The sequence below is a fragment of the Pectinophora gossypiella genome, chromosome 10, assembly GCF_024362695.1.
Source record: "Pectinophora gossypiella chromosome 10, ilPecGoss1.1, whole genome shotgun sequence".
Taxonomy (NCBI): domain Eukaryota; kingdom Metazoa; phylum Arthropoda; class Insecta; order Lepidoptera; family Gelechiidae; genus Pectinophora; species Pectinophora gossypiella.
Window position 1 is genome coordinate 7,521,389 of NC_065413.1, and position 27,155 is coordinate 7,548,543.

The 27,155-nt window shown below is 36.1% G+C and overlaps 1 protein-coding gene across 1 annotated transcript in view; it reads left to right on the plus strand.

Annotated features, from left to right (window-relative positions):
* Window positions 1-1,167: 1,167 nt before the first annotated feature.
* LOC126370384 (lachesin-like) overlaps window positions 1,168-27,155 on the plus strand; it is a 47,452-nt gene continuing 21,464 nt past the window's right edge. The window contains exons 1-6 of the mRNA XM_050015222.1: window positions 1,168-1,187; window positions 1,278-1,363; window positions 2,463-2,584; window positions 3,499-3,505; window positions 4,032-4,294; window positions 4,877-5,066. Coding sequence (XP_049871179.1) covers window positions 1,168-1,187; window positions 1,278-1,363; window positions 2,463-2,584; window positions 3,499-3,505; window positions 4,032-4,294; window positions 4,877-5,066 — 688 coding nt within the window. The remainder of the gene's footprint in view (window positions 1,188-1,277; window positions 1,364-2,462; window positions 2,585-3,498; window positions 3,506-4,031; window positions 4,295-4,876; window positions 5,067-27,155) is intronic.

The window sequence follows — 27,155 nt, forward strand, 5'->3', positions numbered from 1 at the left end:
GCAGTACATTTGAAACTCGTACGTTCTTACGTACGTACGTACGTAAACGTTCGTAAACGATTTTTGTTTTTATAGCACTTACCCGTGCTCATACGTTCATGTCCCATATGTGGGGCACTAGGGAAATGGGAAAATCCGACGGGAAGCTTTTCAGATTGTGTTTTTCTTGCCATAATGTGTATATGTACATAATTCCAATGTGTCTGAAAGTAAATTGCACGTAAGGAGTCGATACTTAATTTTCAGTTACACTGTGAACGAGTTAATAAGGTTCTTAATCTATTATCATCACCGTAATCCTGAGTAGTAGAAGCGTGTGCTCGATGGACGCGACACTCATGACCACACCTGGTTTGACACACTGGCGAGCAGGAGAATGAAACGCCATCAAACCAACAACAATCCACCAGTTGGAGACTTCTCCTGCAGAGTGTGCGGTAGAGTTTGCCGCTCTAGGATTGGCTTGCACAGCCATGAAAGAAAGTGCATTTCTTCGAGGCAATGACGTCATAAATCGTCTGAAACAGACGTATAAGGCCAATGATGATGATGATGAATCCTGAGTAGGTATTTCAGAAGTCTTCTTCAAGTCTTAGATGAGAAGGATTGGCTAAGATGAGTGTTATTTTTATTAATAAAGCTAGATATCCCTCGACGGCTATTCCTCTCTTCAATGAGGGACTTTCCAGGCTACGTTCCCCAAAAAAGAATAATATAGATGGCGCTGTACAGATTTAACGTGATAATTACTTATTTTCGCATTACTCGGGTGTATAATTATTCAAAATTATAATGCAATGGCAAAATCATGTATAAAATAATTGCTGCTTGATATTTGGATTAGAATAATAGCGGGTGGAAGTTGTGTTCTGCACCTATCGACAGGATTTTCTGTAGACCGCAACTCAAAATCTATCGTTAAATTTAGTAGCTAGGTACTTACAACCCAACCCGCAGTGGAGCAGCGTGGTGGAGTATATTGGTGTAATGGTCAACACACTCGTAACGGCTTGATAAGAATTGCGAGTTCAAGACCCGTGCGATTCAAATATTTTTCGATTTAATATTCTCTTTAAAGCTATAAAAAACAAAAGTAAATATTGTCTTACGACTATATGCGGCAAATCTACAATAAAAAGTCACGTCAAAAAAAATGAGTGAGTGGGAATGAGTAATGGTAAACGCAGGTATAAATGATTCCAGGCCGTAAACATAAAAAATACAAAAAAGCCCACGGATGATGTAAAGGAAAATGTATTGTTTCTCTGTTGTTGCAGGCGAATGATCGACAGACACATGACGTGTTCACCGCAGACAAAGGCGGCCTGGTGGCTAGCGACGTTCCTGAGCGTATTTGTCACAGGTACACTACTGTTTAGTCAATCTTAGCCGGAAAGTTACTATAACATTTTAGGTACCCATTGGTGCTAATTCGTGTAAACACCATCAAATTTTAAGTTACATCAGATCTGTCATTTTCTTATCCGATGAGAAGGAAAGGGACGGGTAATCGACAAGCATAAAATGTATGGAACACACGTCAATTTTAAGCACAAATCTAAAACAACCGTCTAAAAATTTTACTTTGGCCAATAACCCGACAAACGGTTTGCATACCAACAAGATACCTTTTTGATTCGCCCGGGTTATTCATTCATTTACTCATTCTTCCTAAAATTAAGAGCTGTCAATCATCCGTTCCTTTTCGCAGGATAAGAAAGTTACAGGTATAAATTAAAGTAAAATTAGGAGGTGTCTGCAGGAATCGGGGCCATTATAATAGTCGTTACAGGTACTAATACTTTTGTTTGTGCACTTTCAGTCCGAAATAAAAGTTTTTAGTGTTATTATTTTACTGATTGTACATTATTTATTCATTTGTATACAATAGTTCTTTTGTCTGTTCAGACAAAAGAAACATACAAAGAAAACAGACAGTACAGTACATTCTACCGCCTGTAATGTCCTAACCAAACTAGGGATCACAAAGTGATTTTTGTGGTATGTCCCCACCGGGATTCGAACCCGGGACCTCCGGATCGTGAGCCCAACGGTCAACCACTGGACCACGGAGGCCGTTAATGATAAACGTGGATATATCCGATTCCACATTAGTGTAATTTATTATATTTAGGTTTATTATATCCATCTTAGGTTTTAGTTGAAAAGTGGCTGCATATTGTTATACGTGGATCTGCCCATTAGGGAACAGTGTGATTCATTATGATAATAAATATAATTTGTCAAACGAACGAAGGGTCAACAACGAAAATCTTGTCTATGATTTGAAAAAAAAAACTGTCAAACAAGTAGTTTCAGCTCACGCCGCTGCGAGCGCTAGTGTCGGTTCGTCTATGTATATACGTCGACGGGTAATCAACAAACGAAGCTACGGAGTATCTTTTAGAGCATCGCATCAGTCTGTGTAAGTGTATTTTATGTTCTGTGTATGATTTATACAGGTGAAATGCCAATTCAAGGCGAGTTGGAGCCGGAGTTTCTGCAAGCCCTGGAGAACCACACCGTCACACAGGGGCGCGACGTGCACTTCACCTGTGTCGTCAACCACCTCTCCAATTACCGGGTACCTAAGTTTGTTTACTCTGTACCCTAGATGGCGCTGAACGAAACAGTTATAACCGCGATAGATATCTATGGTTACAACAGCGAAAAAGTACATATTTTGGTTGCAACCAAATATTTAGCAGCATTCGTACATCAACTGATGAGCAGAAAATTCATACTCATCCATTAATTTTACTTAGATATTGATTTAATTATAAAATAAATGGTACAATGATAGAAATAGCGAAAAAAAAAGTTAAAACAAAGTCACGATTATATTCATAACCAGGGTAATCGAAGGTGTAACATCGCATGATGGACTAAGTAGAAAAGTAACCATAGCCTTACCTGCTGTCGACACTGTCGTTATTATTTATTACTTTACCTACCGCAAAGTTTATGTGCAGAATATTTAAAGTCAATAAAGAACAGTACTTCTTGAATAGAGCAACTGTCGCAGTTGGAAATAGTTATAACATAATATTTCACCCATTGCAGTCACGTACAATGTTAAGTAGTCCCGACTTCGATATTAACAGACAGTTAAATGGAGTACCTACCTAATTATGACGCAAATAGTAGGTTAGAAGATTCTAGTAAATGGTTAGGTACGTTTGTGCTTATTGTGACGAATCCATTAAGAAATAATTAGGAACTTAGTTACAATAATGACATCGTGTAAGAAATAAAACAAAACTAGTCCTATCAAATGTATATATATATGTATTTAAATACACACGAGCGTCACAGAGAGTGTGTCATATCAGAATCACTGTATTACATAGAGTTTCGTGCACAAATATTAAAATATCATTTGTGAGCTAGGTTTCCGGCGTGAATCATCAAATATAATAGAATGGCGGCAAAACAATTCTAGTGGTGGACGTCTGACAAAAACAAAGCATTTTAATAATCGTATAAACTTGTTTCTAGTGCTCTGGTATTCTAGCCAGAAACATTTGCTGTGCAAGTGCTCGTCGGAAATAATTCTCGCAAACAATGAAATTGTTACTAATTTATTTTCCAACCGCAACAAAGCGAGATGTCACGTGAAAAATGCGGGAGAGTGCCGCTCAGATGAGACTCTGTGCATTCCTCGGGTGGAACTCCCATTTTACGTGTCGTTCCCTCAGTTTTACATTTGCTACAGCGTTTAAGTCACATTAAGTTTCGTCTCGCTGCGAACAATACAAACGATTTAAAACTTGGAGGCGGCGGCAACGGGAAATGCGAGCGATTTATGACATTAATCCCGGATATAAAATGAAATTTTACGCTCGTATGCAGTCGGAGAGAAGAATTTTGTGACACTCATCTTAATTGCATTTTATTCTTTATGCGCTTTGTTGTTAACATAATAAGTGGTGGCATTTGTACGGAATAACATAGAGAAAAGAGTACAACCATTGAATAATGGTCCGTTTTGTGAAACGAACAGACTCCATTACAAAGCTATCTAGCGTGAGCTTTGATCTTCAAAACGAATAAATCTATTGCAGGTGCAAATTTTGCCATAGGAAGCTACAGCGATCTAAAATTCCAGGTGGCGTGGATAAAGTCGGACTCAAAGGCGATCCTGGCGATCCACACGAATATGGTGGCGCTCAACCCGCGGCTGTCTGTTACCTACAACAACCACAACACGTGGAAGCTGCACGTCAGCAACGTCCAAGCCAACGACTCTGGCACCTACATGTGTCAGGTCAACACTGACCCTATGAAGAGTCAAGTAAGTTTCATGTTCCTTTTTCAAAACTGTACAGCAAGTTATTCTATTATTTTCAATGAGTTATCAATGAGGCCAAATACATAGATATATCCTCCTAAGGCCGAGATTTCCAGACTAGTTAAACAATGGGATTTGGATTTTAAAAGAACATTCGGTCTTACGACTATATACTTGGTAAGAAGAAAACGGCAGACAAAGTCATAGCTAATATTGAGATTTTCAAGATCAAACTACCTTTGATATCTATAATTTATCACGATAATCTAATCAGATAGAGGAAAAAATCGCAACAAATTTACTAGAAGTTCAACCGGGGCGAGCATATAACAATTAACAATTTATACAAGATGTTGCACTGTCCCGCACCAAATTGTAATGATAAGTTTTCCTTTCCACCCCGGTTGCCTGGAAGAAATTGCTGCTTAGCAATAAGGCCGCCAGATTTTACTGTATCTATCATTCATTTGTGTAAATTTGTTTTGTATGTTGTGTGCAAGAAAGTATTATTTGATTTGATTAACAATGTACACTATCGGTCCTCGACATTATGCCGACGTCTCAAAAGCATATTTTTTATGACAGATGGGCCACCTATCAGTAGTGATCCCGCCAGACATCGTGGATTCCGTGACGGAGGGGAGTTCAGCAAGAGAAGGAGGCAGTATACGCTTGACATGCTCCGCGACGGGAGTCCCGCCGCCCACGGTGATGTGGCGCAGGGAACATAACAAGCCCATTGTGTTCAGGGCCGAAGGAGGAAAGGAAAGGAAAGGTAAGTGAATAGTGAAAGCCAAATTCATGTTCGACATAATTACTGAAGATAATTTTGTCAAAGCATTTGTGAAGATGGAGTCTTCATATATGACTGTTGCCCGCAACTTCTTTCGCGTCGAATTTCTCTTATATATTTAGTTAAACTGATGCGACAACAAGTGCTGCTGCTCATATCATAAGTAATCATAAGTAAGAGGCCTTAGGGACTCAATTTGCAAAAACCTTTAATGAAAATAAATTCGTACAAGATTTTGTCAATTAACCCGAAAATCTTGTAAATCATCCTCCACATTTCATTAACTTTTGATAAACCTATTAAATCAAATAGGCCATTGCCAACAACTTAAACGCTTTGAAAATACCGGTTTCGCCTTTATGGACCGATCTCCACCATCTTCAATATCATCTTCATCATCTTTATGGTCTATGTACCATTCTCGGGAATCATTCTTACCAAAGCGCTCTTCTTAGAACTTAGACCATTCAATCTTACAGTGCAGTCTTATCGTGTGGGTTGTGAGGTGGATGACCAACCTCATTAATCCTGGTGTCAGAATTATTATTGAGCCGCCAAAGGCCCTGACGTGACTCAAGTAAAGACTACGTACTTACATCAGTAAGTATTAACTGAGACCAACGGCTTAACGTGCCTTCCGAAGCACGGATCATCTTACTTCTGGACAATCAGGTGATCAGCCTGCAATGTCCAAACCAAACTAGGGATCACTAAGAGATTTTTGTAATTTGCCCCAGCGGGATTCGAATGCGGGACCTCCGGAACGTGAGCACAATGCTCAACCACTAGACCACGGAGGCCGTTACAGTGCAGTATTAATATTGATGACAGACGCATCCTATTGGGTACATAATGTCAAACATAATTACTTACCATCAACCCTAGTGGGTTCGCTGCTTACATCAATTAAGGCGAACACCTTTAATTAGATAACAGGGATATTAATAATTATTTATTAATAATAAACTATAATTTTAACTGGACACAAAAACGTTAACACGTTAACCTAACGTAGTTAATATTTCAAGTAACGGATTAACTTTGAAGTTATCTTTAAACATTGTTGACTGAATTATATATGCAGTGACATTGAAGAAGATGACAAAGACTTTATAACCTTTTTGAAGGATCGACCTTTATTTGAGCTCATAATATAGCTTGTCTACCAACCTGCAATGAATTCATAGTCACTCGTTTATAAAGTTTGCGCTTTGTAACAATTATACGAATATTTTAAGCAATATTACCAGAGTATGATTCACAGTATAACATATCCTAACTTAACCTATCACCTCCACTAACCGGCACTGGAGCAGCGTGGTGGAGTATGCTCCATATCACCGCCAGTAGTTTGAAGGGAGTCTCGTGCGCAGCAGTAGGACGTTATACCTTTGCGTCCTGCTAAAGTATCTTATTGCTATTGCAATCTCTGTAACGATTTTTTTAATAAACAACAGACTCTTTATATGTGATCAATACCTCCAGGCAGACGTAATTCTAAGAATTATAATTATTGAAACATAAACGGTACGCACAATTAAATTCTATTTTATTTACTTTTGTATTATTAAGTATCTGAAACAGCTCAAAATAAAACTAAGCATTTAATTGAGTGAATATAGCGTGTTTTATCAATAGTATCTTAAAAGTATTATTGTGTCTTCCAACGCCTCTCAGACGGTAACAAATAATCTCTGGAGATACCTTTTATTTGTCCTCTTGTCTTGTCTCTTGTCTTGTTTGCTTCTATGCTGTTCTGGGAGCATATAAAAAACATAGAACACGTTCAGCTGCTTCTCTTCCCGGGCATGTCGTAAAAACCGACAGAGGGATTGTGTCCTCTAACATGATGGACTAATGTTATGGGCGATAGGCTGATCCCTTATCACCATAAGGTTCATCATATCCATCTTTGGACTTCGTATCAACAGTGGCTGCAAGTTGTCTTTGATTACTTGTGGCTCTGCCCACCCCATTAGGGATTACGGGCGTGAGTTTATGTATGTATGTGTATGTATGTTGTCTACGAATAATTATAACACTAAGGCAGAAGTTTAGCTAATATTACAATGTTTGTAATTCTCGCACATTTACCTTCAGTCTGTCGGAGTATAATAGCACGTTCATAGAAGCGCTAATAACACAGGAGCTAACTAGGAAATATGTTAATGATCCCACATGACTGCATAGTGGGAAATTTAAAATGTTTACCCGCCTGGTAACCGCTACTAAGCGCTTATTAAAATATGGAATTTCCACCTCCCGTAGATGTTTTGCGTTTATTAGTCCTTTAATAAATGTTGTAACGTGAACAACGTGGTTAACTTTCTTATAATTATGGTATGTTATTAAAGAAAATTATATGAGATTGGTTTTGTGGTTGTCTAGTTGGGAGGCAACAAACGCTTGTATTTAGGTGTATTCAACATAATTCATACAAAATTGGGTTAATTTAGGTATATTTTAATTTTAAGACAAGTACTTACACAAAACTTTACTGAAGTTCTTGCCAGTATCGAGCATCTAGACCAAATTGTATCTTTACAGCTAAGCTCTTAGTTAAACAATATTTAGCAACTCAGACGCAATATTCTTGCAAAGAGCCCGCGTTTTTACTGCGCGATCTTTTTGAACGAAAGAATTTTTCATTTTCACTCGGACGTTGCATTTTTTCAAAATGGCTGCTTAACGTGCAAATGCGGACCTTTGTGCTACTAATGAAACTTTGACACGAATAATAAAGCTAAATAAATACTTTTGCTCTAAAAGGGATGCAAGAAAGGTGATGGGACCTACTATAATATACCTCCTAATATGCCAAAACATCCTTCGCACAATGGCCTTTGCATTACAAATTTATATCCCAAAGGAATATGAATGACAGGAAATGTAACGAAATAGTGTAAATAAAAAGTTAAACTTTAGGACCGATCAGGATTCTGACTCCTGTTTTAACTAAATTGCAAAGGATTTTGAAAAGTGACAGTGTACTGTCCTTTTTTGTTTTTTTTTTCTTTTTTGGCGTGACTTATTGTAGATTTGCCGCAGATGGCATTGACTACTTGGCCGGACAAATGGGGAGCGCTGAAGGCTCTCACCCGGTACAACGTTTAATTGTACTGTCCAGTTAGACGTACACGTTATAGATTGCAAGTTGGTTGAAGTTGTAGTTAAGGTAGTTAGAGCACGTCACAAAGAAAAGATCGCCGTTGAAAATAAAGTTGTATAATCCGTAAAGTAATAAGTAAAGTTCACATGTTGTATAAAAAGTGGCAAATATTTCTATTGGCCGTGTATATTGCAAGACAGTTGCTGATGTACCTAATTGATTAATATAATAATACATATATTTTAGCGCGGCCAAGTACGTCACGCGTGTAAGCAAAAATGTATGTCGGAACCATACAGATAGTGACAGTGATCAAAATGTATAGGATAGACATAAGGTGACATGTTTGTCACTGTCGTTTTTTGTAATCGTTTACAACTTTTGTCGCCAAATAACTTTTCTTTCTAAAGATGTCATAACAATATTTTCGTCGTTACTCACGTTTGTTGACTTATTTATAGATTTCACTTAGAAGGCGTATTCGAAATTCATTCAACTTTATCCAGAATAATAATGAACATTGTCTGAAGTTTACCCGTTACCCAATACTTGTAAGAAGTTTTTGATTAAATGACAACATCTGGTCGTTGCCTTGTGTGAAAACTACAACACTGATTTTATTTCTTGAACATTCAAGCGATTTCGCTTGCGATACCTTAGCCAAACTAAGAACAGTTTTGCGAAATTATTTCACCAGAAATCGATCCTAAGACTTTTAAATCGCACGCTAAACGTTTTGACCGCTTGACTACTGAGGCCGCAGACTGGTGTATCTAATCACTAATAATGTTGTGTGTTTCTAAACAAAATTTTGACTGTTGAAAAGGATCTGTATCGTTTGATTATCTGTAATCTACTGAAGGCTTACTTCGCGTCACCCGTTTGATGCCGTGTTGTATATTATATCCTCGGGGACTAAATTATTATAACAAGCTCCCAAGGGTTGGCAACGACGTCGATACGGATCTCGTTAAAATAATTGAGTTAATTCACCGGGTTAAGTGGATAAATAAACGAAATTCTATAGAAAATTATTGGTAGGAATATTTTTTTTAATCCCGTTTACAAAAGTAAAAAGGCATTTGTTTTTATCGTTGGCTTTTATCTTTAAAGCAATTTAAATTAATATTGCTGTTGGTTATTTTTGATTGCTTACGTTGTTAGCCTACTTGACCTGATTGATAGAGATTAAAAAATATCCAGAAAAACAATATAAAAATGTAACAAACGCTGGGTTTATCTCTATAGGACGTCTCTGCAACCAGCCCTACATAGAAAGAAATATGGGTTGGGGAAATACGCATGCCTACATTTAATACTATACGCTCTGTATAATTTGCCATCAAATCTTTCTTAAATAAAATCCACACTTATTGCTAAATAAAGTGGAATGTATAGCATATAAAACGTGGGTCGTTGGAAGCGGATATACCGTTTTAGTTGAGCTAAGGGTGATGGCCCGGAAAATATTGAGTGCACCCCAGTTTCCTTGAGATAACACCTGACGTATGTTGCTAAAGTACAAGTGAGCAAAACATACTATATTATAAAGAAGTACTTAATATAAACTAAGGATATTATTACGAATTATTTAACCATAGGAATAAGTCTAGTAATAATAATATAATTATATGAATATTTTGTACACCTGCATGCGGGTTGAATACTTGCACTGTTTATTTAGAAATCAATCTTTAGGTAACTATGTGTTCTTGAAAATAAATGATTTATTATGATTATAATTTTACTTTTTAAATTTTGGCGGCGAGGGTGTGCTGCCGCCAAAGGATGTTTTCGGGGTACCGAACTGAGCATAGTACCCCGCTAGCCACAAGTTGGTAGTGTGACTAGGGATCGACGATCCAACGGTGTTGTGTTGGAAGATGTATATATGCGTCTTGCTGTGTAAACTTCGATACCGCGTTTCACGACCGCTTGAAGAATGTGGCGCCATCTGTTGCATGTGAGCGGAACTAGGTGGCCAACTAGTTGGGTCCGCTACAAAATTATGAAGCTAACTTCTCAAATAAAACAAAATAATAAAAACAATTTATGATTTCGATTAGCATTTATATTTTAAATATAATATTATTTAATTCATCATCAGCCGTACGACGCCCACTGCTGGGCATAGGCGTCCCCCAAATTTAATTACTTAGTTAAAAATAAATGGAAAATAAAGATGAGGTTCTATTGGATAATTAGACACAAATAACAATTGCTTACTACGTAACACATTATATACTTTACTAAGTAACTACCTGTATATTTACGAGAAAAACGTATGTTGAAACATGCATCGAAACTAAAATAGAAATAAAGTTACTTTAAACAGTTTAGACGTTTACAAAGAAAGAATAGTAAGTTCCGATGTAAAAATGTAAAATGTAGAATACGATTGCATTTTACTTTGTTTCCAATAGATACAGTAACTTTTTGCTTTAACTGCTTAAACTTGCACCTGTGTACTCTGTAAGTACATTGCGATGCAATGAAAGATTTGTGTCTGATTAGGTACATAAGTATATTATTATTATAAAATCTGAAGTAATATTATCAATATATGTGTGAACTCTTTAAAAGTCATGTACAACGAATCGTGACCGATTTAGCAAACTCGCGTACTTGCATGTTTTTGTTAAAATAATATGTGTTTTATTGACAATAACAAAACGTGTAAGTAAATCAGATTCGTCAAAAATTTCAGATACGTCAGTTAGCGACGTCACCGATGGAATGACACCAAGACACAGAGAGATAAATTAATTCTAAATATATGATCTTCTTCTATAGTGTGGGTTGTGAGGTGAATTATCAACCTCATCAACCCTGATGTCAGGGTTATTATTGAGCCGCCAAATGGCTCATGTAACGACTTACATCAGTAAGTAGTAACCGGGACCAACGGCTTAACAAGCCTTCTTTTTACTTTTTGGACAATCAGGTGATCAGCCTGTAACGTCCTAACCCAACTAGGGATCACAAAGTGATTTTTATGATTATGTCCCCACCGGAATTCGAACCCGGGACCTCCGGATCGTGAGCCTAACGCTCAACCACTGGACCACGGAGGCCGTAATAGATGATGATCTTGCATAGTTAACTTTTGTTACCATTTTATTTATTTTGGTGGAATAAAGAATGTGTTATTTGTTGTTGTTAATTGACTTTTTTAAAACACCCATCTATCGTCTACCAATATGTCACTTAAATTTAGCTTGAAATAAACTTTTGCGAGTAACTTCCATCAACTTATCACTGTTTACTTTCCAGGTTCAGTTACATTCGAGACCAGAATTTAAAATTCTCGCCGGCTAAAAGCTATTCAAGCGAAAGGAAGTTGTTTGTACAAAAAACCTGCTTTACATTGCGACAGATCCTACCATCTACGGGCACTTCCTATTGTTAACCCTTTCGAGCGCGCTACCCTTTTCCCTCGGGTGTCGAAAGCCGCTATTCTGCTCAATTCTTTTTTCCAATTCAATCTACTTTGCATTGTCGCATGAGACATTACACCTACACCTCCCTCCCCTTGCACTTGCTTCCAAGCACTCACTTCTCTTTCCAATGGATTTTATTTACGCAAGAGAAAGCAAGCCTTAATACATATACCACCGAAGACAATAAGACGCCCGCTACGAGATATAAAAGCTTTGAGTTAGTCTCGCGTTCCTTTTAGTAGGATTCCTTTGAAATGAATCGAATAATTTGCGGACTTTATGCTTGGGGATTTTTATGCGCAAATACTTTGCCGAGTGTGTAAATAATGAGCGCATCTCCAGACAATGTATTTGTTGTTATTGATGAGAATACTCTGAGATTCTTTCGCCATAGCTGTAAATACTTCATTATTTCTTTTAAGGTTTTATTCCTCATCAAAATGGTATATATTTTACTTTCAATCTAACAACTTTAGTATCGCTTGAAAATTATTTACGAAAATTTAGATGTAGATCGTTTTATGCGATTTGCCCTTGACTGAATACATTATTTTTGGACCTTCCTATCTTTTCGTAACTTAAATCGACTTCCCGAAACAAGTTTTGGTCTGACTCTTTATACCATCCGGAGCGTCGACAAAATTTTGACGAAGTTTTCGTTAGCCTTTTTTAAGCAAAACTTAAAATTGCAAACATCGAGACCGTTGGAATTGGATATATAGTTCATCTCGTAGAAACTAATGAAAATGTCATGGCTGAACGACCCCTTGAGTTGTAATTGAAAAATATTCGTCGACAGTAGCAAGTTGGTGGCTTTGAATTACCATACGATTATCGCGTTAGTGGCATATTTGAGCAGCGAAGTTCACAACGGGTGAGACTTGAGTACCTAACGAACATTACTTCCATTGCTTGACATGCGTAATTGTCAATTGACTGCGGACTTGCTCGGCGTGTAATGTATACGAAACTCGTTATCTTGCGCCTCCACACATAACGAACTTGTTTAGACAATAGAAGCCATCCAAACAATCGACTAATAATTCCGCTGTGCAAACTGCTACACAGCAAATGGAAATTCCGCGTAACAACACTAGCTGCGACGCTATTGGCCCTCTTAATGTAAATGTGGTGTTGTGCCATCTATTTGAGTAAATTCCAATTGTTTGTAATGCGTTTAGAGGGTTAACTAATGTATTTGTAGCTGAGAAAAGATCACGTATCTAGTTACATACTCTATGCGGTTCTAACTGTGTATATTTAATGGCCTTACTTCTGATTAAAAGCTATTTATACAATAGGTGTAAACTTAAGTATCTGTAAATTTCAGCTTATAAGTCTAAAATTCCCGTGTTTTAAGAAAATCATTTGTTCAAAATAAAAACAATAAAAGATATAATAATATTATGTTTTTTTCATTTTACCACGACAATTATATTTATTGTGGTACCTGGCTATCATGATGTATGATTTCTGACTATAAGTATCCTAGATCTTATGAGTTTTTGCTCATAACGCGAACCTATCGAAAATTATTAACCAAAGCGACAAATACGCTATGTACGTCTCAGAAAGGTGGAAACCCCTTAATTTGTGGAGTAATATTATTATGCAATTTATCGGTTATAGAAGAAGGGCGACCGTTGCGTGGGGATTACCAATTTTATAAGTTAGGTATCCGTGCGAATGTCACCGCAGTAACCATAACGTTTTAGTGCCCGTTTACCCCTCGTCGGAACACTCCGTATTTTTAATAAAAAGCGCAATATAGTTTTTCACGGTCTAGGAGCCAGAAGGGAAATAGTCTTGGAATTTCTAATTTTGAAAATTGAATCTCACTAAACAAGCCATTTACCCCTTTTGCATTTGTTTATTATACGCAATCATCACTGGCCAGTTATTAAATAAATAAAAACATTACGTTTTCAAATTAAAATTAAATGCTATTTCTTCATAAACTTGTCACGATTAAAAACAAAATTAAAGTTGATGGTGACATGGCACTCCTATTTGTAACTACTGCGAAGTAAAACGGGACATAAACTGGCTCATATAACAATAAAAATAAATTAGATAAAAGCTCGCAATGAAACTTTGCCCATTACTCCGGTGGCGTAAAACACACCATTCCATGAGGTGGTGGGATTTAATTATTACAAATACTTGTGGAAATCGCCTTAGGGTGGTTGCATAAATAAAGCACGCTTCTAATCTTGATATTATGTATGTCGATTTCACGACGCATAAAGGTGTTATTTCAATCCATGCAGTAAGTAAATATGGCCTTATATGAGTGTTGTGGAAAGAAAACTTTCTATAAAAGATACGACTGCGATCGGTCTGGTCCATCGCCTAATAGTATCTGGTGAATGTTTTGAGCGTTTTGAAAAGCAAGCTTCACATGTAAAAGGTGATTTGAATGGGTAGGTTGGTACACTTTCATGCTATTAGCCATGTGCAAATGGAAAAAAGAAAATATGGACCATCTCAGTAAAAAAAAAAAAAAAATTAAAAAAGACCCCCCACCAAAAAGTACTCAATTATTATGACAAAAGGTTAAAAATGCTAAACCCTATAAAAGCAAAAAATAACTTGTCCCACATATGCTTGCAAGCAAACTAAACGTGTAACATTCCTATCACACTTAACAAACGACCTGATGACCTTGAAAACCTGAACCGGTTTCCACCAAACATAATTAAGAACACTCTCGACTGATATACCTTTCAAACAAAAAAACTGCACTAAAATCGGATCATCCGTTTAGGAGCTACGTTGCCACAGACAGACACCGTCCTTTTTGCGTCGGAGGTTAAAAAGGGCTTTATCATTCTACATTTAGTGATGATTAACGTTGACCAATATGACTAGCCGTCTTGAAAAGAAACTTTTCCTTGACGATAGCATAGTATGCTGTTACTTGATATATTATTTACGTACTTACCGTATCTTAACACGACAGAACAGAAGACGGACGAGACAAGATGATTGAATACTTAAAAATACACGATGAATTTATTGAAAACATCATAGAAGGGAAGATAGAAGGAAAGAGAGGAAGGGGAAGACCAAAAAATGTTTACATAAGTTTAAAAGAAGATGAGCGTAGTGTCTTAAAAAGAAACCTAATAATTGAACTTTCATAGAAAATAATGGATAACGCTACATCAACAAGAGCGTGCAATAGCTCTTAAATTGACCTGTCTTAACCACAAAAACAGGATTATCTTGTACATTTGACTACCGCAATGGGTTTGTACATACACATACATACATAAAATCACGCCTATTTCCCACCGGGGTAAGCATAGACTATGGAATTCCACTTGCAAGGTTTAGGGCAATAGGTTTGTACGATAATACTTTGATCGCAAAGAAATAGTAGCGTTTTTCGTGTTATTTAAAACAGTTCTTTTTTAGCATCCCGAGTTCTACTTTTATAAACACCCTAACACTAAACCGCTGGGAACAATGTATTCACATTAGTCTCATGATGTGATTTGTCATGTTAATGTTTTTAATTAAATAATCACCTACAAAATGCATATGGGGAGTAAGCTTTATCATTTGACCGTTATAGCATATTCTAACTCTTTTTATTTACTGTATGTAAAGCAGAGTTAACTGGATTAAAATTTTATCTTTAGCAACGTATGTTACAATTCGCTAACTTTCTCTAGATAAAAAAATCACCTTTCTATTGCAATTGGTTTGCAGTCGCAAATGCAGTGTGTTTGTGATAGTCCTTACGATAACATATGTGTTCATTTCGAAACTCAATATCGGAACTCTTTGAAAGCAGTTTTACATGCTCTTACCTTCATGAAAGAGCCTGCTTGTTACACGTTAAATAACAAAAAATAACTTACCTACATACGTCCCACTGGTGGGCACAGGTCTCCCGTCAACCAAAAAATACATGTTGCTTTCATTTAAATTGGAGATACGATTGCAGGTTTTTGGTTGCATCGTTCGGTCGGCAGAGTATACGATGCGCTCAAATTACGCTGTAACTGCGGGTAATTGCGATTTACTGTTGAATGCAGACTTCATTTACCTGTGCAACCGCCTTCTAACGTAATTGATGAACGTAGAATGCAAGTCTTCTTAATTCCTTTGTAGTTTCCACCGCATAATCTATTCTATACATTTCGTAACGTTAAAAAAACTACAAGCTTACAAGGAAGGCCGTGAAAAAGCGTGGATTGAAATTTGAATTTTTTTTTTTGAGCTAGTTTAATGAAGCGGTACTCAAATGCAACGGGATATACGAGTGTACACTCATTTCAGTTTTGTAACTTAAATATTCAGGGTAAAAGAAATACAGATTAGTCAGAGATAAAATAAATAATTGAAGACGTAGTAGTATTATTATCAATGGGATCGAATAGGATAGATAAGATAAGATTATTATCATGCTAATTAATTTTATTAGTATGTAATTATTTATTTTCCTTAAATTTAGAAACCTAGCCTCATGGACAGGCGTCGTGGTAGACCTCGAAAGAGATGGCGTGACAACTTGGACGCTTGCCGGGGGGACTGGTCCTTTTATTTCTTTTGTTTTTTTTTGTGACTTATTGTAGATTTGTCGCAGATGGCATTAATAACTTGGCCGGACAAATGAGACTAGCGGAAGTACGCACAGGATCGCGAAAAACGGAAAGAGGAAGGGGAGGCCTTTGCCCAGCAGAGGGATCTTGTAGATTAGATTAGAAATTTAGAAACCGTATCGTAAATGTATTGATAACATTCATAGTAAGTATATTAAGTTGTACTTATGATGAAATAAAGAACATGTAAAAACAAAACATCTAAGCACGTCCTAGTCAAAAGTTGATAAACTGTTGCTTTGTTTTGATTTATACTTTGTAGGTAACAGTTGCATATTTTTCTTAAAATAAAAAAGAAATGAGCGTGAATTTTATACTAATCGCTCAGATAAGATGAAATAGCCATGATTTTAAAATACACAAGTACAAGTATCTTGATTAATAATACAAAACAATCGGAAACAATCATCCCAAAAACTTATAACACCAACCCTTCAAAATTAAATAAAGAAAAGAAGAAAAAATAATAGATCTATAGCTAGAAAACTGTCAATAGGATAAAATCTTTCAAAATGACAATATTAAGTCAATGCACTATAGAAGATTCAATCTACTACGTTATCGTTCCATAATAATAAACCTATTTACTATGAATAATTTTAGCACAATCACGTAGTTACTACTTAGTTTTAGAGGCGAAGTACTTAGCTTTACTTAGAAGTTATTAGTCGTTGGCTTAATGTAGTAATCTTAAGCTCAAAGTGAAATATTAAACGACGCCTCAAATAGAATGCACAAGTTTTAAAAGAAACCCGAGAAGTAGCTCGGAGCAGACAAATTAATTAAAAGGTCACTAAAAGCCCTCCCACCACGGTTGCGCCATCAAAATGCATTCAATTGTATAAAAGGGTACCTTACCTGGTTGCCGGCAACCAAATCCCGAATTTCCCGCTGGTGACCTAGTGAAATATGACTCTTAGTTTTCATTAATTTCTAGTAATATATTATTTAATGTACATGTAAACAATCACTGTGGTCCTGTGGTACACAGGCTTGCTTCTCAATCGGGGAGCGCCGGTTCGAACCCCGGTATCTAACTTGCACCAATGAGCCCGAATTCGGCGAAGCAAAAAGGAGGGTTATGTGTATTAAATAAGATCCCAAAATAATATATTATACTTACATAAAAAAATATTCGTCTTCATAACTAATTTTTTTTTTAAAATCCTATATTTAGAAATTCAGTTTCAAATCCAAGTATGCGTATACAGGAACGTCAATATAACTTTATTTTAGGATTTTTTTTATTTATTTAGTATTTCTTTATTTTTAATGATTAAAATTTATTACTATAAGAAAAATAAAAATATTATTATAAAAAACATAAAATAATTTATAATCTAAAATCCGACTACGGAAAAATCACGGTCTATAAAGTATGGAACAAGAGAATAAGTATATAATTCACTGAAATTCTTCGAAATAGTAATGTTTAGAAGATAGCCATGGTAGTGCGCACACGTCCACCAATTCGCAATGAAGCAGCGTGATGGAGTATGGAGCATACGGAGCACACTCCACCACGCTCTACTGATTGATTAATTCTCCCCTCCGGTTGATTGAGGGCAGGCCTGTGCCCAATAGTGGGACGTATATAGGTTGTTTATGTTATGTTGTTTTTATTTATCTTAAGTGTAGTTTTTACAAACACAGTTGGCTCAATCATTCTAGACGGCGATACGGATTAAGAATAAAATAAATTTATTGCCAGTAACAGTTTACACTTTTCTTTATGATCTAGGTAATTATGAATACGGGCAAAATGAAATGGCTCAGCTTGTGCTTTGATGGAGCCATGCTATGGTAATATCAAACGATGATTTTCAGTCATTTTCTCGTCCTAGTATATTGTAAGAAGGAATTAATAGTCAACGAGGGCTAAAGGACATTAAAAAGAAAATATAACAGCTTTAGGTAAGATACAATAAAATCAAAAGACAATCAAATACCTCTACAATTATGTATAGAAGAAGAAGTGTGTGTGTTTGAGGGTGTATTTGTAGCGTTTGTGTATTTGAATAAAATTAAATGTGTATAATTATAAAGAAGTATACTATTTTAATATTAGGTAATGTAATAAATAGGGTTAGTATTTTATCAAAAAGTGATTTTAACGGCATTTTCCAGTAGGTATGATTAAAATTTTCTGCAGTCAATTGTTTTTCGGTAAGGCTGATTTATATTTCGTTTTAAAACAATTTATGCTCATTTTATTTCTTATTCTCCAATATAGAGGAGGGGGGAGGTTACAGCTCACCATCTATGACGTGGTGTAGATACTTAGTTCATCTTGCGAGGGATGTACAGTCACGAGTACTAATATGTATACACTTTGAAACCATGTCACATTAACTTTTTTGACAAATTAAACCGTAAGCCTCATTAAATGTCAAATATGATGGTGCGACAGGGTTCTAAAGTGGGTATATGATATTGCTCATGACTGTACCTGAGATCCAGTACCTCTGACTTCAGAAATTGGGATATAGTCGTGATCTCATGTTTATTTTAATGGTAATAATGTAAAAATCTGTTATAGAACTTAATAATCACTTCAAGTCATTTGTTTTATTTATAGACTCCGATCGGCCAAGAAAAATATTCTCGAACAACTCGAGAAGTGAGATATTCTTTTTTTCTTTCGCCCCTTTTATTTACTTTCTCTCAAAGCTTATCGCCGGCAGTTCAAGATCTGCATCTTATTTTACATTGAAATGTATTCTGTTTTTAACTGTTTTACATAATATTTATAACCCTGAAAAGGTTTTTTCCCGAGTATTGTTACGAGACCGTAACATGATAAGCCTATTTGATACAAATACAATAATGATGTTGTTTTTATACAATTTGTCAGTCCTACATTTATGTTTATTGAATACTAAAATGGTTTGTAATATTTGTAATAATAACATGTCCCACTCCCAATTACATTTATAATGACTTACACACTTACTTACACACATTGGAAATAATGCTTTCTTATAATCCATCCTTAAGAAGAAAACTTTATATTTAATAAAATAGTAAGGAAAACTTTATATAAATCGTGTTATTTGTCAACTACTTACAAATAGAATTGCCTTAATTTCAAAATTATTATTATCTTTAATATAACTCGTCATATAGATCAGTGTTCTTTTGATATCTGTATACATTTTTTTCTATAAATAGGGGAAATATTTAATATGCAAAATGATTCCTTAATTTTAGACTATTTTTCTCTTCTATTGTGTGGGTGCAGGTTCCAGGAGTCTGTTGTTGACTCTGTCAACTCAAATGGAGATTAAAAGCGTATGCTTAAGTTTAGGTAAGCTCTTTACACCGTCGACACTTTCTTTACCTTTTTAAAAGGCATAATGGTATCAAGAACAACATAACATAAGCTCACGACTATATCCCAATTGGGGTAGTCAGAAGTACATCCACCGCAAGATGAACTTAGTACCCACACCTAACCGAGCTTTATGTTAGACCGACGTGATAGGTGCTGGTAAATGGCTCATCTGATAACTTGCCCCGCGTGCCTTGATAGGTATCGCGTGCAGGTGCACGCGAGAGGGGCTGACGAGTGCCACCGAGGATGCTGTTCGAGTAGCAGAATACTGGGCTGAAGAAATCTGAATGCCATCGAAACGACAAGAAGAAGAAGGTGCTGGTAAAGAGAAAACCCATTAGATTAAATAAAAACAGTTGCTGTAACAAAAATACATAAGTAAGATAGGATTACACGAAGAATGTAAGTTCATCTTTCGCAATCTGCTCTACAATTTTTTTGTCCCAGCCATACGTCTTTTAAGAATTTTACAAGCTCGAAAACGTCACGCTGTTCGAAATATCACTATAAACACCTTTTACTTCAAAAGTGTTTCATGCACCACTTTATTTGCTATTTCATTGAACAGTAAAGACAGCTGAGGGAATAATATACAGTTTAGCGACTGAACTAACCTTTGAAAAATACAGGTAATATTTATTAAACTGAGAGAAACACGTACCACTGCCGGTTAGAACGATACCTACAGTTAAGCTAGTGCTGTAGTAAACATTTACTCCTAGCGAAAAATAAACGTTCTCACGTGTGTTTAGAGGTCGTTTTGGACTTAGTACTTGGGTGAAACGGTTCCTGAAAACCTTTTGTAAAGAAAAGATTAGCAGTGCTAAAAATAACTTACACTTAAGGGGAATTAAAAGACTAGAGAAAGACATTCTGTTCATATTTGTAATTAAGGAGTTGTTTATTTTATTTCATATACGTGTCCAGTCCAGATAAAGCGAGTATTTTTTTAATCCTGACCTAATGTAGCTGTATTTACACTATCTTCTTCTTTTTATGGTGTGGGTTGTGAGGTGGAATACCAACCAAACTAGGGATTTTTGTGATATGTCCCTACCGGGATTCGAACCCGGGGCCTCCGGATCGTGAGTCCAACGCTCAACCATTGGACCACAGAGGCCGTTGCCACTAACCATTATTTGTTCATTCATAATATTATGATATTAGGTGGCTATAGACGTACGAACGAGGCCGTTATTTATACTATATATAGGTAGTATTTACAAAATGTACTCAATGCCAGTTTAATGTAGGTAGGTGTAATAATTGGAAGTATTACTAGGCATACCTACTTACAAGCGAATATTGTTGATAGTTTGTATACTTACATGCATCCTTTTACTATTGGTCAGTCATGCAATCCTCTGAAAGCAACTTCGTCGCTATCCGTCCGTTGATAACCCTTCAACGACGAACTCTTGTCTCTCTAGAAAATTGACAAAGTAGATCGCCTTTTAGAGTAGTTTCAACTCACGACGCCGCCGCGTGCGCTGGTATCTATTCCATGTGTTTCTGATGACAGTACCTTAGAGAACCACATACATGAAATTTTCATCAAAAGCTTCGTGAAATCGAAAATAGTACACCCTCGTTGCATCACTTAACTACTGGTCCCGGTTTCTCCCGTCAAGTACAAATAGAGGATGAGAATTTAGAGTGGTTCTGTCAATAATGCCTGGAAAACCAGTATCAACGGACCGTTAAATTTAAATTAAGAACAACCACACACGATTTCGTCCACACTGCCCTATTGCCTGACTGTCCATCACCGAATCAGTGTACCCTCTTGTCTACGTGAATTCGATCTAAAATTCAATGCCCAAAATCCTCTTACAGGGAAATGCGAGGGTTAAATTCCTGCCGTGTTAATCTTGCCTTTATACTAAGTTACCTTCGAAAGTAAATAGTCTTGTCATATATGTATATTTACATTTATTAGATGTGTAAATAAACATAAGTACCAACGTAGTTGTATCTCTGTAGAGACCTGTTGCATTAACAAACACTAGACTAGCTAGACAGAATCAAATCTCTTGCAATTAAATCATTTTAATAAATATCAATAGCCGCATGTCTTCTTTCTCTACCTATTCGGTCGATGACCTTTCACATTAAAATGTTATAACGTTATTGAGGATAAAAATCCAAATACTGAATGAAAAACTGTCAATAATTCAATACGACTACTTTTCATACAAATCCGTATAAAAACTTGTGCGACATTTAACGAGTTTCCAACAAATGGTGGAGTTGGCCTGAATGGAATATGGACGTTAACTTTATTTAAACCTATTTCCAAACGGTCCACGTTGGAAAGATTTTTAAAAATAGAAGACTAATATTTATTTTTGAATACTGCTGCAGAAGAGCATATCTCATAAATCGATACGTTAAGAGTCGATAATATAAGTAGAATATGGAATAGATATTTCAACGTCTCTATTACATTTTGTTTGGTCCAAATTCCATTTTAGCCAGTCCATCGTGATGGACTAATGGCGATGAACTGTTTTATTATAATGTGTTTGAAGGGGATTGTTTCAATATACAAAATAGATAACATTTCACTTTTTGTAGTTTAGTAAAAAATAAAACATAATCTATGACATTCATAAAGGAGAGAATAAAGGAGGTCAAACTTTAAAAGTAACTTGAAACACGAGCTATTTGTTCAAATACTCCAACTGTTTATACAAAAATTATTTACTTTTAAATATCTTAAATTATTAAAGTTGCTGTATATAATTAATACTTACTCTATTCTTGGATTGTAACGTTTCAGTATAATAGTTTATTGGATCCGTGATCGCCCATTTGGAGAACGCGTGACTATAATATATACTATAGTTTATTATAGTTAATACTAATGTCATCGATCTGATTCTCGGCTTGGGCTCTAAACCACTGAATTTGATAATTTACATCACGTGGTTTCCAGGATTTGTGCCTGGTTAGTGGCAATAGGCTCGCGCCCTATAAAATGGGACGTATATAGCTGACGGGAAGTGAGTGTATATACTATACACATCTGCCTACTAATTCGGGGACACAGGCGTATTACTATATTTTAAGTGGGTATAATAAATAGTTTTTAGTTAATTACACCACAGGAATGTATAGGTTTTTTTACTTTTATGTTGGACTGGCTGAGAATTCACTATATAGAACGCGTTCAGTTGTCCGCCTGGGCATATTGTAAGAGCCGAGAGTAAGATTGTGGCGATGGGCCATTCACGCCTGTCACCACAATGTTCATCATGTCCATCTTAGAACTTCGTCGTCTTCTGATTACTTGTGGCTCTATACATCCTCAGAGTTAAAAACAACATCCTCTATTGTAGGTAGGCATCTGGCATCGGTACGCAATGTAATTATATATTTATTGTGATAGGGTTGTTTTGATCTTTGATTGAGCCATTAACTTGATTGCCTTTCTTTAGAAATTCAGTAAGTACTAAAAGTTTGGAGTACTAAAAGGAAGTGTTTTAATTAACGTCTTTACTTGCCTCGCCGGGTTATGGAATAGTAAGTTTACGAATTAACTTTGAATACCCTGACCTTTACAATGTTGCAGAACCAATTATTAATTCTGTATGTTTTTATAACTGGTCTAGTTCTTTTATTAGAACTGTTCCGTTTTGTTTGAATTTTGTTGATTTGTTACACTTTGAAGTTAAAAATTATGTTTTTGTTTTTATTATTAATATGGGTTCTTGACTTCATTCTTCCACGAGGAGAGCACACATCCTGCCAACCCCGTGGTATAAGTTATCTATGATCTAAACATGAATTCACTACATCAATAAACCACGTGTACACCACTTACACAAATAGAATGTAAACCTGAACTCGCGTTAATAAAGCCCTTACTATCTTAAATTAAGTTTATTACTGTCACATTACGATGTCGCTTATTAACATTGCGATGTTTCCGACATACGCGGGCGTTATTAAATTTATCGTGGCATTGTCAGGACCAACTAAATCCTTGTCAAATCTAAATTACGATTGTGAGTTTGCGAAGGTATGTTATGTTATTGGATAAAAGCTTGTACGTGGAATGTAATAATGTGTATTATAATGCGACGTAATTCGGGCGTCAATCACGGGCTCGTTTAATATGGGAGCCGCGTGAGGTGTCTGTCACATTGGACGCATTACCATACGTCATTATTGGGTAATATTTGCCGTTCACGTTACTCAAATTGACCTGAATTATCAAATTAAGTAGTAGACATTTTTACTTTTAGGGCATAGATTTACTACTACCGTAGATTGCACATTAGCCCTCAAAAAGTGGGACGCAAAGTTACTGTTAATATACTATATTACTGTTAATACTTTACCTCAGTGCGCTAAACAAGTGCCAAGTTTTCGCCACATTTTTGTATCAAGCGCTGTATCTACGGTAGTGGTAAATCAATGTTTTAGGGGTATTTTTAAGTACAAATGCAGGACGGAAGAGGCAAGTCACAGGGACTGTAACCTGGGACCTGACAGAAGGCAGCAGTAACTATCAGTAGTATTCAGAGGCGGAGGACAGAAGTCCTAGTACGGCTTTGAAATAGACTATTCTAGGCGCCATCCCACTCGCGTCAGACAGAGTACTGCGGGGCGGAAGCAAGAGGGAAACCACTGCACTATTTTTCCTTAAAAAGTAGCATGGAGAATGCTACACCGACATGAGCGTGGCTCTTAAATTAGTAATGTTATTAAATACAAGGATCATCGTTACTCTAGGTACACAAATAAACAACTTACCCACCACCATTCCACCATGGTGCTTTCACCTCGTCAACCTTATGGTATACAGTGCCGTTAATAGAAAAAGCAAAAACAAAAAAGAAAATAATTAAAGAGCATACAAAGAAATATTCCGAAACAGACACTGTAATTAAACATATTTAAGTTTAAAACGATTGAATCAATTTAACGTGTACAGCCAGTTCCCATTTAATTTATTATTTTATTTCAACAGTAAAATTAAACAGCATTATTAAATGAAACGGTACTTGCACTCTTCCATTGTTTGTTGAGAGTAATGGAAATGTGTCATTAATTCATATTATTTTGGAGAATCGATAATGTAAGTTATATTAGCCATTTTAACCCCTTGTGTACTCGTTCTATTTTTGGACTTGAAAGTAATCGCTCTGTAAAAGTTGAATAAAGATAAAAACACGTTTGAAATGAGAATCAATTTTCAGCTAGATCTCATTTGAATCAAATATACACACCTAATAGTCATCATCATTAATTTAAGAGCCACGCTCTTGTCGATGTAGCTATGCAGCCATGTAGCTATGTAGCCATGCTACTTGTTTAGGAAAAATAAGGCAGTGATTTCCCTCTTGCCTTCCGCCCCAACTAGTATATAATTTGAATGTAATATAAAATAATATATGTCTTCTCACTTCCCCACACTCTCGAGTAGACAGTTTCTTCCGAATATTATTCCTTTTATCTTGATTAATTCCAAAGCCAAAGGTACACTTATTTAAGTTAAGAAAAGGTGCAGTGTTTTTTTAAAGAGGGACTTTACGGTCTGGCTGGACATAATCCTAATGCATTTAATGTGTAAGTTGCATTTAGAGGATTATTATGGCCTAGACGTAGACGTAGTCCAGACCACATGGTCTCGACTAATTTTCAGGGTAACTACTAGTTATGGCACTACAGGCGTTATGTTCTAACGTAACGAAAATATATGGGACGTGTGGTTTTTCAGAACGCTGCGCTTTCTAAGCTTTACTTATAAACGTGTGGGGCTTCATAGGTGGTAGTTAAGGCTTCTACTATTGTACTGTTTTAAGACAAGTAATTTAGTATTTGACTTTATTACATTAGTCTTCTTCTTCTTATCGTGTGGGTTATGAGGTGGATTACCAACCTCATGAACCCTGGTGTCAGGGTTATTATTGAGCCGCCAAAGGCCCCTGACATGGCTCATGTAACGACTACTTACTTACATCAGTAAGTAGTAACCGGGACCAACGGCTTAACGTGCCTTCCAAAGCACCGATCATCTTATTACATTAGTAAGTCTCTTTTAAATAAACTATTCCAACACGCCGCACTCAGATGTTCTGTATTTTGTACCATTTACACGGAATTTCCTTACTAGAAACTGGCAGTTTTCTAGCGAACCTGTTCATAATGCAAGCATGCATCATATCCAGCGGTTATTATGTAAATGTAAGAAAAACCGAGCCAATCGCGCGAATCATCGGATGCGCTTCGAAAGCGTTCATTAACATAATTTATTCCCCGCTGTCAGTACCGGCCTAAAATTTGTGAGGGTTGTTTTTCAAGCCAAATTGTGTAAAGCGGTCACGTATTTTTTACCGTCAGTGGATACAGTCTAGTTTAACAATGTCATAAGCAACCGAGATAAGATCGTAGATACATCGCCTACGTCGGATTTCCGCGATAATTTATTTTACGCGGCTCAAGTTACACGGGACTGGTTTATGCGTGCCAAAGGGAATCGTATTAATGTCCATTATTTATTGATCCGTATACTTCGAAGGTTATCTGATTACTGCGTGGTATATTTTTTTTCATTTTCAGATAATCCAATCTATATTAACCGCAGTTGCTGTCGAAAAGATAGTATGGGCAATAAAAATGGTCTTTACTTTTTAAAATTGTTTAGTTTCACCCAATTTGAACAAACTGATAAAATTGTACCTTTCAAACTCGTACCGTACAATTTGATCATCATTCATATTCAATTTCACGGTTATCGGCTGAAATCTGCACCACAATGGAAATCTGTATTGGAAAATCGGCTTAAAAATGGGGATAATATGTTTCAAAATGAAAAGGTTGTTTCCTTTTAAATGTAAAACGCAAGAAGGTGTAAGTGGCGCTCAATGTTCCCTCCTTATATCTATTTTCGAGAGCGGAACCCCTTTTATCGTCATTCAATATAGGAAGAGGGGCATAAAATAAAAATGAGGCATTCTTTCTTATTCTATAATGCATAATGCTATTCTCTAGACGTAATACCTGCGCGTGACACGTCTCGTTTACTCACCTTATTAGTAAACGTCGGTTTATTTTTGTCCTCACTTTTTACTTGACTTAATTTAGGGATTATAAGAGTAAGTAAACGACCTCATTTTTTGTATCGTTATCTTCGAGCTTAGTCATCTGTTAATATGACGGAGTATACCTACATAATATATATCTTCATCAATTATTTTTCTAGAAAACAATTTAGGTCCCACTTTCTTTTCAAAGATATGGAAATGAAACGATTTATCGTCGTTTAAGCATTTACGATTATTTAACCAGCAACTTAAATATTCAGAAACGATTTTCATTGTTCAATCATTTCGATTTATTTAATGCCACAGGAAACGAGCTTTAATTACTTTTTTGTTTGAGTTCCAGGAAGGTAAAAGAGCTAAGACTCTTTCGGAAGTCGAGAGAGCAAATTGAAATAACCTTGAGCTTGTTAGCCAGAAATAGTTCCTGAAAATTTCTCTCTGAACAGATTTTATAACGATTCCAATTTCTTATACCGCAGCATTATGTTGCTAAACGGATAATTTTAGAAACGTTACTTTA